We start from the raw sequence: 13,991 nt of genomic DNA on the forward strand, positions 1-13,991 counted from the left end.
ATTACAAAAGAGCTGTTCATAAGACTATCTAGGTGTTACTTTCAGTTATGAGACTGAAACCCGCAATAGTTTCCTTAAAACATTCAGAAATAAATACTACCAATGACAAAGTGGAAGTTATCTCTATCTTCTGAATAAAACAGAGTATCCATGTACAGAAACTTCAGAATGATCCTTTTTTCTTATTTAAGGAAAGCTTTACACTACTCAATTCAAATTGTGTAGATTTGTTTTTCCATATGCTTTGATTACTGAATACATACGTAGGGGTTAGTTATGTTGTGGTCCTGGTATATTTGCAAAAGAAAATAGTTCAAACACTTAACAATTTCGGGACATTTAAAAGTGACTTGATACATCAAGATCACATTCACATCTTGCATGATTGAGATGCCTGTAAAGCAAAACATGTTTGCTCCACAGCTTTTATTTTGGCCTACAGTAAAGTGACCTTCAAATGCCCTATGTATTTCTAATGCTATGGAATAGCACCATCTATTGGCCTAAAACATCTGATTTAATTAGTATTCTTGTCACACTCCTATTGGGATGTTTGCAATTTTTTAAATGATGCCTTCAGCTTTTGCACAATTTATTTACAAAGCATGCAAAATATAGAGAGTAAATATCCATATTCTGAAAATTTTTTTTCTTTTTACCCAAAGACGCCTCTACCATCTGCTCACAGGAAGAAACAGAGTATGAAAAGATGCAAGGAGAGAAAAAAAAAAGTAATGAAAAGTTAAATTAGCAATCAGCCAAAAATTTAAGAGCAGAATAAGTCTCTCACCTACCCCAAAAGGGGCAACTAAGATGATGTATGGAAACACCTTCCATTGTCACACACATACTATAGGTATATACGTTCAATAAACTCAGTTTACACATCATAACTCTTGTTATTACCTTTAGACACTGAACATACAAATCAAGCTTATTGAGTGGGACAAGTCAACTACAATATGAGAAGCCAAACACAAAAATCTAGATTAATAATTTTTTAGTTTCTATTTTTAGCATTAGAAGTAAGTAAAATAGTCACAGTAATTGATTTTGGTCAAGCTATGAATGAAATTAAGAGACTGGCAAAACAGATACAAAAAGTGTATTTCTGATCCTTTCTATAGGGGAAGGTTAGGCACAGCTGTGACAGCTCAAAATGATGGAGAAAAGGCGAACATTTACTCAAACATAACAGCTGCAGTATATTGCTCATGAATAAAACAGTCAGAAAACGAAAACCCAAAATAACCTACTGCCCAAAGAAAACAAATAAGAAACCCCGCCCAAAAAAAACAAACAAGAAACAAACCAGAACAAAAAAACACCCTAAGAAAATTATTTTACTTCAATTTACTCTGAAATGAAAGCGCCCATCTTTAAGACAAATCAAATGTTTTTGCAAGTATCTTCAAAATAGAAATAATATAATAAACAATAAATAGAAGATGAGAGAAAGCAAGTGTACAAGCTGTCACTTCAATTATTAGGAGAAAAAAATAGTTTCAGAAATAGTAATAGGAAAATAATGAAAGAGAAGTAGTATTATGAGACGTTTAAAAATAAAAGGAAAAGGCAAAGCACTTTTTCCAGTGCTGTTGTCCAAAAATGTTTTGAATTTATAAACAGGCATCTAAATTTAAGGTAGGCCAGTGGCTTCCCAATTACTTCTTTTAGTATAAAATTTAAAATAATTTTTCTGACTGTTGTTTCTACAAACTCCAGCCAGCTCCTGAGAACCAAGCAGCATTCCATCTTGTCAGTGCTTTAGTGATGAGCAAACTGTATACCAGCCTGCAAACTCTGGCAGGATTTCAATGATTTCAAGGACTGTATTTAGCCCCAGCTAAAGCATAGTTCTCTGCTCTAGATATCCAAGTAAGAACAAAGTATTTTCACTCTTGTTTTCTCTTTTCAGTTTGAAGTGCTAATATGACTGAAACATATTAAGAATTATTTTTGTCAATGAAGCAAGCAGGTTGGTTTGTCTTTTCTTTCCAATTAGGATTTTAACTGTAAGATGTTTGATACTTCAGAAGGTACTGGTTTTCAGAGTAGAACATTGCTTGAAGAGCTTAGAGGAATGACATGGGATTCACGTGACCAAAACACACAAACACACTTCTCCATATGAGCAAGGAAACCGTACCCAGAGATGTAGTCAATAGAACCAGTGTAGTCTAGGGCACAGGCTTCCAAATAAAGGTTTGGGTTGGGGTTTTTGGGGTTTTTTGTGGAGTTTTTTTGTTGTGGGGTTTTTTTGTTGTTGTTTTTCGTTTTGCTGTGGTTTGTCGTCGTCATTGTGTCCGTGTCATCCCCCCCCAACTTACGTCAGAAAAATTATAAAACAGCAACTAACCACTTTGCCATGACTACAAAGGGACTTAGGAAAAGTCCAAGAATTGTCAATGTCTACATCAATGAAAGACAGAAAGAGGAAAAGCACTGTGAGCAACTTTGTTCCTTTAGGAACACCAAGTATTCATATGCCAATTGTAATTAATCATCCAATGAAAACAAAATTCTACTGAACCTTAATAAAACTTCAAAATTAGAAGCAAAGGCATCAAGTCAGTACAGTTACAAAACAGTCTCTGCAAGATTTCATTATGAATATAAACTATATCTTAAGCCTTGATCAGTGAAAGCATTAAGCCAGTTTCAGCTACTAGTAAATGTAGTTTAATAAAGATGAAAATACTAAACACATTCACCTGAGAAGTACAGGACTTCTCAGCCCTTTTGGCAGTGAGGAAGAAGGAAATTTACTCCTCCTCTCAACATGAAAATATTAGAACCCCTGTAACATAATAAAAATAAAAGCAAAAAAAAATCAAAGCTAGAAGTCTATTTTTCTACAGTGGAAGACAAAATAATGTGTACACATAATGACCATATTAAGTTCTTAAAGTGCTCAGGTACTTTCCTCTGTAACCCATAAAATCATGCACTATGCAAAATTCCTAGATACTCTAATCAAAACACATTGCTCATAACTGCAAGTACTTAGAATTATTTTGCTACTTGAAAAGGGTATGGGAAGTCTTACACTGTGCTGACTCTCAATCTCTTCATGTTTCTGTTGCAAAGCTTGTGAAGCTCTAATTGAATCACCTATTCCCCACTGGGTTCTGAGCTGTTCTGATCCAGGTCCTTCAAGCCAATTGACTACCTGTCAATAAGATAAAAATGACAAAAATAAAGTAGCAAATCAGTAGCAAGAAAAGTGGTATAAAAAGAATTATGTAACATAAGCAGAAATATTTCAAAGTAAGTATACGTTTATGAAAAAAAATCTTTTTAGAATCTGTAGAAGTCTTCTTGTTGAATCCATTCATATCTTCAAAAGCATTAAGTAGAAAACACTTTTCATTAACCTTAGCCTGTCAGCTCCATGAAAGCAGGTGGCAGCTAGCAAAAGATTTGTTACATACCTACTTTGTCATTTCTATCTCTGTCAATAAGAGAGCTTAAACCACAATTTTCTAGATGATGGACCTCATAGGCAATAAAAATTCTTGTCTGAACAAGTGAATTACAATGTACAGCTATATTCATCCTCACACCTGAAAGCTTTCTCCTTATTTTGTTGAATATATTAGCACTCAAGTACAGGATATGTACTCATTCCAAAATTAGATTTACACAACAATTTAGTATTTCATATACTTACATCTTTTCAAGTTGCTCTATTCAAATAACAGAAGCCTCTTACGGAGTCTGAATGGCTGTACCCCCTGAATCTGCCTTTGCAGAAATCTTTGCAGGGTCATGGCAACACAGTTTTGGACTACAGTAATGGTTTCTATTATTATTCTGAAACTATTTAATTTGATGTTGATATTATTCAAGGCAAATCAGAGTATGTAAAATTTTGGTTTCTTATACACATTTGAATTATCTGCTGATATCTATGGCAAAATTTTATGATAAGTTTTTAAACATCTAGAAAACAGACAGCCCTGATGAAACCTAGTGCAAAAGTCACTATTGGAGTTCTGAAATGAGGAAATGCAGGAATACCCCCCACATTCTGAACATAAATAAAAAAAGCATAGGAAGCCAGCTTTCTCTCTTTAACGTGACTTTTCTTTACAGAAAGGTGACAGAACAGTTTCACACAGTTTTTCAGGAAATAGAACACAATACACAATGTAACACCATAACTGTGATGACAAATGAAAAAGGAACTAGACCATTTTTCTAGGGCTGCTAGGCAAACATTGCAACAGTAATAAAGAATGACCATTACCATTACAGAAGGTCACTCAATTCATCCGACCTTTTAGTCATCACACCTGTCTTCCTACCTTCTCTTTTCACCCCCCTGCATAAGCAGCACTGTTTTAGAGCATATATTCTTTGCTCCAAAAGCATCCTGGGTCTTCCTTACTTTTATCATTTCTAGGGCAAATTAAGACTCTACAGTTCTAGGTTCTTTTTGTTTAAAGAAAAGTTTTTTGTGCTCAGCACCTCTGCACAGCCATCTCCGGTTAAATACAGAATGGACCTAGAAGCGAAGGCACCCAGATGCCCCTCTAACCAGAGTGTGGCCTGGAAAACTCATGTGGAAATGACAGTTCTCATTCAAACCTGAAACAGTGTGCAAGACTACTGCTTAGCAGCGCCTTCTCCAACCAAGACTACCTCCCCATTACAAGTTTCCAGCGACTACTGCATTGCCTCCGAGCTGCTTAGCTTAACACATGGCCATTCTTGTGTGACAGATACTTGACCTGAGGAGAGAAGAATCACTAAGGGTCCTGGAGAAGCAAGCAATGTTATTTTAATAAAATATGTTTTTAAATGGTTAATTACTAGACTACTGCAAGGCCTGGCATTAATTTTTCTGAATTAAGATTAGAAAAATAGTAATTAACACCTCTGCCCTAAGGAGGGAGAAAGCTAGATTTTATCGTAACATACGGAGTGGCTCATCAGCAGTCTGTTTAGGAGAATGTTCTGCTCATCAGAAAACATCTGGAAATCATTGCCATCTGCAGAATGAAAGATGAAGGGAAACAAAACTATGGAATAGAAGGAAGAATGGCGGTTAAAAAGAGAGAGTAGGGTATTGAAGATACAAGAGAAGACAAGTGGTTATGAATATGAGGGGTTTGAGACAGGAGTAAGAACTAAGTGGTTCACAGTAAGCAGAAAGAGCAAATAGTGAAAATGAAACAGGAACACAAAAGCAAGCCAGGAGTGGTTAGCAATATAAAAAGCTATATAAAGAACGAAGTAGGAATGTAATTGTAAGGAAACCTAACAGGAAATCAACATACTAAAAAAAATAAAAGAAAATTTAAAAAAAAAAATCAATCAGCAACACAATGGTAAAACTTTCTTTTACACACCCGTTCCAACTGAAAACACTACAAGCATGTTTACTGCAACTTCTGTTTGTTTTGGCAAAAAATTCCACAGCACTTTGCCTGAAACGGCTTCCTCCAAGTCCATCATCTCCTTACTTTTCTCTGTAAGCCTAATTTTCTCCCATAAACTAAAAGGAAATTAAATCAATTTCTAGATTTAGTAAGTTTTCCCCATACCTTTGTATGCAATTTAGAGAGCTTTTAAATGCACTTTATAAAACTGATAAGCTCAGTAAAACACCAAAATACATTTTTCCTGCGTACTGTGACTCAGTTCACTTACTATGCAGCATCCATATGTAGACAGAGCAAACAAAAAACTATTTCTAATACAAATATTGCAAAATGAGGCTGATGCCCCAGTGGACAAGTCTATTTAAATGCATTAACAGTTTGCTGAAGTACGTTATAAATTTCATTTCAATCAGCACATCTTGTTCACCCACTGTAACTTTAACTCAAGAAAGATGCCTCACCTGATTGTACCCACAGCCATAGTAATATATTCTATACAGTACTATTTTCATCTCTGTTTTTATTATTTCCAGCTCAAAATATCTAGAGATGACATTTGCTTTTTTATATTTTTATAATAACCTGAATGACTACATAAGGGAAAATTATTTCTTGAGTAGATTTATATTTTCAATGCTAGAAATAACAAGATTAACTTTTATCTTTACCCATACCTGGAACGCTGTAAAGTGCAAGTACTTGATTTTCACTCCTCATGTATTAGAAATGTCAATATTGAAAGGTTAAAAGAAATATCCATTCCATTTTATGCATATTCAAACAGTACAGAAGCTTGAAAAAAATATAAATCTAATTTCAAGTAATAAACACAAGAGGAATAAATTAATTCCATTTCCTTGCTTTTCTCTACTGAGGAAATGTTGAAAGTGCTAATTACATGCCTGTTTCCAAAGGACCAAACCAATTCATTATGACCTTTAACACACAATTGATTAGGAAGATTTGTATTCATTCTGGTCAGGGTAGCCTTGAAATACAGAGAGTTTAATCACTTTACTAAGCACCAAACATTAGACAAATTAAGGAATAAGGAATGGCTTATTTTCAGTAACAGGAACTTAACATGAGGAGAGGAAAGTTACCAACTCTCAAGCAAGATTACAGTCAAATGTGTCATTTGTGAGTGTTCCTCTCTTCATTAACAGGTCAGGCATTTGACCCTTGACAACCTGAGGTACACTGCCACTATACGCAACAAAGCGACAATGTGAAGGTTCTTCAGCACAATGGCAAGCGAGCACATTTCTCATCACCTCCATGTATCAGAATAGTCTTCAGAAAGTCACTGTGGTACCCGCTATGTAAAGCGTCAAGTAAAAATAACAGGTCACAGTTTGAGGAGCGAAAGCAGGCATGAAGCTCTCACTTCTAAGTTTTGCAGGAAACAGTCTGGGACTTGAGTTTGAACCTCCGCCTCACAGTATTCAAAAGCAACTCCAAGCTTACCTGCATTACCTTCTGCTGAATCTCCTCTAGTTGTGTGCGCTTGCTACGTTGTCTGCAAACCTCCTGGTAGCGGGTATATTGCTCTCTGAGCGAGTCTAGTAGCTTCATGACCTGTGGCTGAGCAAGTAGCTCATCATCCATTGGAGACCAGGATACCCCTCCATCTGAACCATTGAATCGACGCTGTTGTAACTCAGATAGTAACTCATGACCTTTAAGAACACATTTAATGATGCCGTTAGAGTCAAAAACAAGTACAAAAATTATTACTAAGTATGCCTGCCTTTACACCACCTGGTAGTACATTTTTGCAGCTAATCTTTCATGCATTGGGCACATTTAATGATACCATTTAATGCAGAGCACTGGCCACAGTTTGTGGGATGTATCAGTCATGAAACAGGTATGTGGTAAATTTTAGATATATAAAAGGGATACTGTGACCTTAACATTCATATTGATTAATGTAAATAAACAATTACAAAGCACAGTCTTGAGACTTAACTATAAGTATTCTGATTTACTTCAAAATACTGTGTAGCATCCAAAGTATCTCTCAAACAATTCCTATTCTTAGATTAAATGAATTATCTAGAAGCACTAATAAATTGAGCATATAATTTCTCTGTTATCTTTCATGACTTTTATAACATGTACAAAACTGTCATAGGAAGTGTGGAGCTGAATACAAAGTATTTTAACCAATAATTTTTTCCTCACTGTTCTCACCTTTTAGTTTGTGCTCTTAAGCACCATATCAGGGTACAGACTCTATAGAGTATAACAACTTCTGTATATGGGAAAATAGTATGTTTTGACTATCTAGTCCTGTATTTAAACTGTTCAAAGAATGTTATTGTTAAGTTGTTGTAAAGTCTTCAGGATGTAAACACCATGCTACTAGTAAACCCAGATCATTAATTTTTTCCCCGAAAGCTCAACAAACAAGTTAACAAATAAAACAGTGTTTGTTCACTAAAGAAATGTCAGTGTAAAAGTGAAAAATTTGCCAATTCAGTATCATCGGTTCTGCAGGTCTTCCAATGGTAACATGCCAGTTCACTAAGAAAAATTACCACTAGAATAGAAATTGTAATATCTCAAGGAAAGCACAGAAAAGTAGACTCTAAATTCAACTGATATTATCTAGACAGTCAAAAGCCAAGGGCTTTGGAGATTGTAGCAAGCAACTTCAAATTACCTAGCCTATATTATTGTGAAACGAACGTGTTTTAAGACTTGAAATACATTTTGCCATACTATGGAAAAAAACATCTTGGATTTCATCCTTTATAATACTGCACAGATAGGCACAGATAGCTGCAGGGCAAACAGACTTAAAGGCTTTTTTAAGCTGCAGTTTTACTGGGATAATTTTGAATTTTTACTGTATTGTTTCATCAGTAAAGAATGAACATTTTCAAGGTAAACACATTTTTAGAATTTTATAAGAATCTAGTTCAAGAACTATACTTTATATGTGGATTTGGAGCTTGTAAAAGCAACAGTACTTGTAACTACAGAAGATGGAAGCCTTTTATCTAAAGCCTGTTTGTTCATATTTACCCCTAAGAGATGGGAAAGTTTAACTGGAAAGAGTTTTACTTTTTTATTCTCAGACTTGCAATAGAGTGAAATAACAAAATGAAATGTTGCCTCTTAGGAACTCCCAAGATTTAATGAAAGTTGTTAAACTTCATAGCTCAAAAAAAAATTCATTATGCCATAATTAAGAAAGCAGAGAATGTGTATAAACTAACATTCTTGGGAGCCATCTACTTACACAAAACTGAAGTGTTGTTTTGTCCAAAAAAATCTTACCATTAGAGGAGGATGCACAATTAGACTAAAATCTAGTGACAGTGTCTACAGACACTTCGTATTTAAAAAAACTTTAAAGACCAGAGTGAGGAATTACTGTTTCACCTCTTAACTCAAACTATATTATCCCACATCTAAATAAGTTAAAATTTTGCACACAGAGCATGTAAAGCCAGCAGTTCTGTGGCAAATGTGGTCCAGACATTAGTTTATAGGATGCTATAAGATAAGGATTCTGAGCACTCAGACTCTGATCACCACCTTAACACTTTGCATTACTTCCTAGTCTATAAAGGCACAAACCATTAAGCAGATTTCTAGCCCAAATCAACACTGCTATTATACTTTATTGCCAATAGAAAATTCACCCTGAAAACCCCCAGCGTTTCAAAGAACCCCAAATTGTTTAATGCTCAAGGGAGAGTCTAAGCAGCAAAGACTCAGAAGCCAGTATGCTTCACTTTTAACAGATGGTCAGCTCAGAACTAGGTTGATGCAAATTATCAGAGTTGTGTAGGAAAATGCTATCTGTATGGTAGGATTTGGTGGCTGAGACAAATTCATTCTATAAGGCCAACATATTGACATCATCTAGAAACAATGTATTCTCAAAATGTACTAATTATGGTAATATTGTGAAGATGTTATCAGGATTATTAAAAGCTTTTTCAAAAGACGCATTTGGAGTTCTTTCATTTATTTGTTAACATTTTTTTAAAACCCTACAAAGATTACATTAATTGTTAAGCCGGTTACATTGTGATGATGGCTAAGATAATTACTATGCCCTCTGTGCTTTCAGTTCAGGCTTAAAAATTAATAATATTACTTTGTTGACTAATATTATAATTTTTCAACTTACTATACCTGTCTGCAATACCGTCTCAGGATCAACTGATGGAAGGAAGTTCAAATCTATTGATCTTGAATAAAGTAAACACATTATTAATAATAAGCTTAATCAATATTTTTTATTACTTTAAGTAACAAACACATTATTAATAATTTGTATTACAGTAGCACTAAAAATTTCATTTAAGGCCAGAGCTATCTCAGGCTGTTAAGAGACTGTTTGTTTCTTTCCTCACTCAGTAGTCCTCACTTTTTCAACTCACTGTATAAAAACAGACGTGCAGCTGCATGTAGTCAATAGCCAAATGAGCATCCATTGTAGTCTACCTTTAAACTTTCAGAATTTCTTTACATATTTCAAAATTTTTTAACTTTGAGTTAATTTTAATTAACTTTAAGACATACCGTATTTTCAATACTGTTTGGATTTCCAAGGAAGTTTTATAATCCAAAAGCATTGATTTCAAAAAGCAAACCACACACCTCTCTTTCTCTTGTTGAGTTCCTTTATCACTTCCATTGTTAATTAGAGCCAGCTCATCCAGTAAGGATGTAGATTCTTTCGTGAACTTTTCAAATACCTAAATAAAATGCAAGTTTTAATTTAAGAAATAAAAATTATGTAAATGGCAGTATTGAGAGCAGCGGTGCAAATTTATCCAATAGTTCTGTTAGCATACTTCAGTCTTTACACAGTGTAATTACTTCCCAACATTCAGATGGTAGGGTAGAAAGAGTAGAAAATATAAGGTTTTTTTCAGGGAACACCTAAGAGCACTAATATTCCATAGGGAGATTGTAAATATTACACTGAGTATAACAAAGATGGACTGAATTCTAAAATACTGAAATCTTGTTGAGATTTCTGCAAAACCTGTAAGTTCTTATGGACATATTTATTCTACATCTTCATTTAAGCCTTAAGGTTTACTTAAAGAATAATGATAGAGAATCAAGGCATGTACACAAGCATCTGACAGCTCACTTGAGTGGATTAAAATAACCAACTTTGTGAAGACCCCAGCTTTTAATGACTACTAACAGGGGCTATATTGTAATGAATAACTAAGATAAAGATTTATATATAAAGGAATACCCTTATCAGTTTCTTTGAGTATAGGGGCTTCTGATCTCAGATAACAAGGCCTGTACAGTCAAACACTGGGTACCGTTCAGATGATTCCTCTGCACCTGACCTCTGAGGGTTGGTTTTGGGGTTTTTTGGTTTTGTTTTTTTTTTTTTTTTTCTTCATTTATTGGTTAGTTGGCTGGGTTTTCTTGTTTGTTTGTGCTTTTGTTTAGTTTGTGGGGTAGGTTGGTTTGGAGGTTTTTTGGTTTGTTTTTTTTTTTGGGGTTGGTTTGTTTTTTAACAGAACTGATCATGATCCAGGGCCCAAGTGACATGCCCAATAACTTTCAGGGTTTTTTTGGTGTTAATACATTATTAATCAATAGCCTGCAGATAAGCCTTCTTTAACATATCTAGGTCTACGTAAATTCAGGGAAAACAAAAACACATGAGGTGGACAGGTCTTAAAAAAACAATTTATAAGAGGGTAGTTTATAAAATACAAGCTAAATTCAGTTGTTACAAAAGGGAAAAATCCATAGAATTAAAATGTATAAACCATTGTAAACTATTTTTCAGCTAGTACCTTAAACAACCTTTCTGCCCTCTTGTCTAGTTTCAGAATTCAGGAGTAGCAATGGAGGATGTTCTTCATTAATATACAAAACAAGCAGAACAAGGCAAGAGAGGAGACAGGAGAAAGAAGTTTTCAGTTATACTCTCAAGCACAGATAAAGCAAAAGTCCCAGCTAGAGTTGAAGTACTGTCCTTATGAATTTTATGAAGGCAGGAATAAGTGAGTAAAAGCCAGATTTGTATATACCAGACAGAAGTGAATGACAATGAAAATACTAGGTCTCCCTTCCCTCCCCTGTGTCCAGGTGCTCTCAGTTTCAGGCAGAGAAGAAACAAGCTGCCTTGCCCTAATACAGACACAAAGGCCGTGCAAAAAAGATCAGTAGAAAAAAAGCTGCACAGCAGGTGATGCTCTCTCTGCCCTTGGGTCTGAACACACAATTTGACAAGATTCAGCAAAAAAAACATGGTACACATGGTGTAAGGTCTGAAATTTTCTTGAGGGGGAAGCACTGCTGTGAGATTGGCTGGGTCCGTTTGAAGGCTTTGGGTAGTTGTGGTTGGGGCACACTGTGGAGTATTCCTTGTCCAGGATCCTACCTGGAGATTCTAGGAGGAGATGTGCATTTTAAGAATAGATTGCATGGGAAAGGGACACACTGTTTCATTGAAGATTAAGTATTGTTCTGAAAATTCTGTTTAAGTAACTAAAAAACAACTACCTGTGAAGAACGGATTAAAAACATTGAGTGCTATGCGCACCAACAGTTGCTTAAACAATTCATGACTATTTATGATTTAGGAGCATACTTGCTCCTAGACATTTACTGCATCTCTGTATCTACTGGGGAAGCTGTATTTACAGAGGTTTTAGTGTAGGACAGCTTCAAACCACAGGAACCAAGGCCTAAGAGAAAACCAACCTCAGAGTATCTGCAGAGTCCAAGTATTTCCCCCTTGTTTTGGATTTCTCCTATCAGCAGCCAAACAATTTCCCTTTGTAGTGACTACATCATACACTCAAGCTCTTCTAGAGTGAGAGTCTAGAAGACAGCTTCATTAAGGAACTCCTTGGTTCAACAAATTCATTACATTAGCTTTACCATTCCTTGAGCAAATCCAGTGTTATCATCATAAGACTTCATGCATTTGAACTGTACTACTACACACATGACAATTTCTACACACTTAGCAGTTCCTACACAAATGAAAATTCAATGCTCAAGAATGACATTTTAAAAAAAGCAAAAAAAAAAAAAACCACCATGAAAACTAACCAGTCTCTTATTCAACCAATCCATGTGATCATAAGTGAGAGTTCCTCCAAAATCTTCTGTTAGTTGGCATGGCTCTATATATCGAGTCAGCTTGTTTGCAGATACTAAAATAACCTGCAACAACAAAAGAAATTTCAGGTATGCTTGTAAGTAATGCTTACATTTTTCCTTAAGCACCTGAGCAGCTGTTAAGCGTGTCTAGAGGTACTGAGCAGACCTTTCTGTGGTTCAGAGAAAGCGACCCTTTTACTGCTAAATATTTAAATGAACGGTTGCAATTAACACGGGCCTAACACACACAAGTAATTTTAATACGCAGTGTATATCTCATGCATAATCCTGTTAAGAGCATCATCTCTACCACCTTCTCTATTTACAACAGGAAAACAAAATATATTTCTTGCCTATCTGTTTTCTTGGCGGTAACTGATGCTTCTTGATTAAGTCATACACAACACAATCTATTTTTAGTGAATATAGTAGCAGGATATCATACTGCAAAGCACTTGGTATTTTTATCACTCACCTGCAATACTTCTAGAGGTGAGTTTGTGCCATAAAAGTTAAGTGCTTGCATTTACTGTGCAAATACGCTCAGCAAGAGTTGGATCAACCACAGTCTTTCCATGACTAGTCAAAATCAAATCTTAGTATGCTTAAAAGCCTGAGTCATCTGCCTAGGAAAAAAACTAGTTCATCAACTACTTCAGGAAATAAAGGAAAACACATGTTCACTGCTAGTCAGAAGACTAAATTCTTCCCTTCATTCCTGCATTCTAGAGGCTCCTAGCTGAGCCTTATTCATATAAGCCTAAAACAAAAGTTGGCAGCACAGGTTGCTTTGATGCATGATACGCTAAGGCTAGAATAAAACTCTGGTGGGAAAAAACTCTATATGGAAGCAGACATATTGGCAATACATCACTAGGAAAAGAAGAAAGTGGAGACAATTTTGAGAATCCATCAGACCATGCGCATATTCTTGCGGGGGACAAGAATATGTGGAAAGAGCCACCTGTAAATAGCCTTCTACTTCTAATCCAGCTCCGTGTTCCTTCAGACACTGGAAGACAGAAAACCCATCCTAAAAACTTACACGTTTTCTCCTTAAAATTACTTCAAGGGTTTTGTCTTCCACTACTTCAGGACAGTTCTGACCTGTTTAGATCACTAAACCAATTCAATATACCAAAATCATTCATGAAAATACTATGTTTCTGAGGCAGGTTTTGAGAACAAAAGCCATTCAAGTCAACCACCATAGGCCACCTTTAAGAACTGAAAGTAGAGGTTGCACAGTCTCCATCCTTGGAAGTTTTTCAAGGCCCAAATAGACAAAGCCTTGAGTAACCTGGTCTAACCTCAGACATGGTCCTGCTTTGAGCAGGAAGTTGGACTAGAGGTATCTCCTGAGGTCTCTTCCAACAGGAATCACACTGTGATTTTTTCAATTCTTACAACTAAATAATCCAGAGTAGTTCCAAACAAATGTTCCAATATTTAATGTACAGGAACATTTTCCAGTAACATTCAGCAAAT

The 13,991-nt window shown here is 35.4% G+C and overlaps 1 protein-coding gene across 24 annotated transcripts in view; it reads right to left on the bottom strand.

Annotated features, from left to right (window-relative positions):
- The window catches only part of SESTD1 (SEC14 and spectrin domain containing 1), a 60,912-nt gene that overhangs the window by 12,899 nt on the left and 34,022 nt on the right, over positions 1 to 13,991 (bottom strand). For 19 of the 24 annotated variants that reach the window (XM_075093619.1, XM_075093609.1, XM_075093614.1 and 16 more), the window contains 5 exons: positions 12,453 to 12,566; positions 10,014 to 10,111; positions 9,546 to 9,601; positions 6,858 to 7,069; positions 3,050 to 3,172 (listed from right to left, as the gene is read on the bottom strand). In XM_075093619.1, the coding sequence (XP_074949720.1) occupies positions 3,050 to 3,172; positions 6,858 to 7,069; positions 9,546 to 9,601; positions 10,014 to 10,111; positions 12,453 to 12,566 (603 nt within the window). The remainder of the gene's footprint in view (positions 1 to 3,049; positions 3,173 to 6,857; positions 7,070 to 9,545; positions 9,602 to 10,013; positions 10,112 to 12,452; positions 12,567 to 13,991) is intronic. The other 5 variants (XM_075093626.1, XM_075093624.1, XM_075093613.1 and 2 more) reach the window with 1 other exon arrangement.

The sequence above is a fragment of the Phalacrocorax aristotelis genome, chromosome 5 (genome assembly GCF_949628215.1).
Source record: "Phalacrocorax aristotelis chromosome 5, bGulAri2.1, whole genome shotgun sequence".
Classification (NCBI taxonomy): domain Eukaryota; kingdom Metazoa; phylum Chordata; class Aves; order Suliformes; family Phalacrocoracidae; genus Phalacrocorax; species Phalacrocorax aristotelis.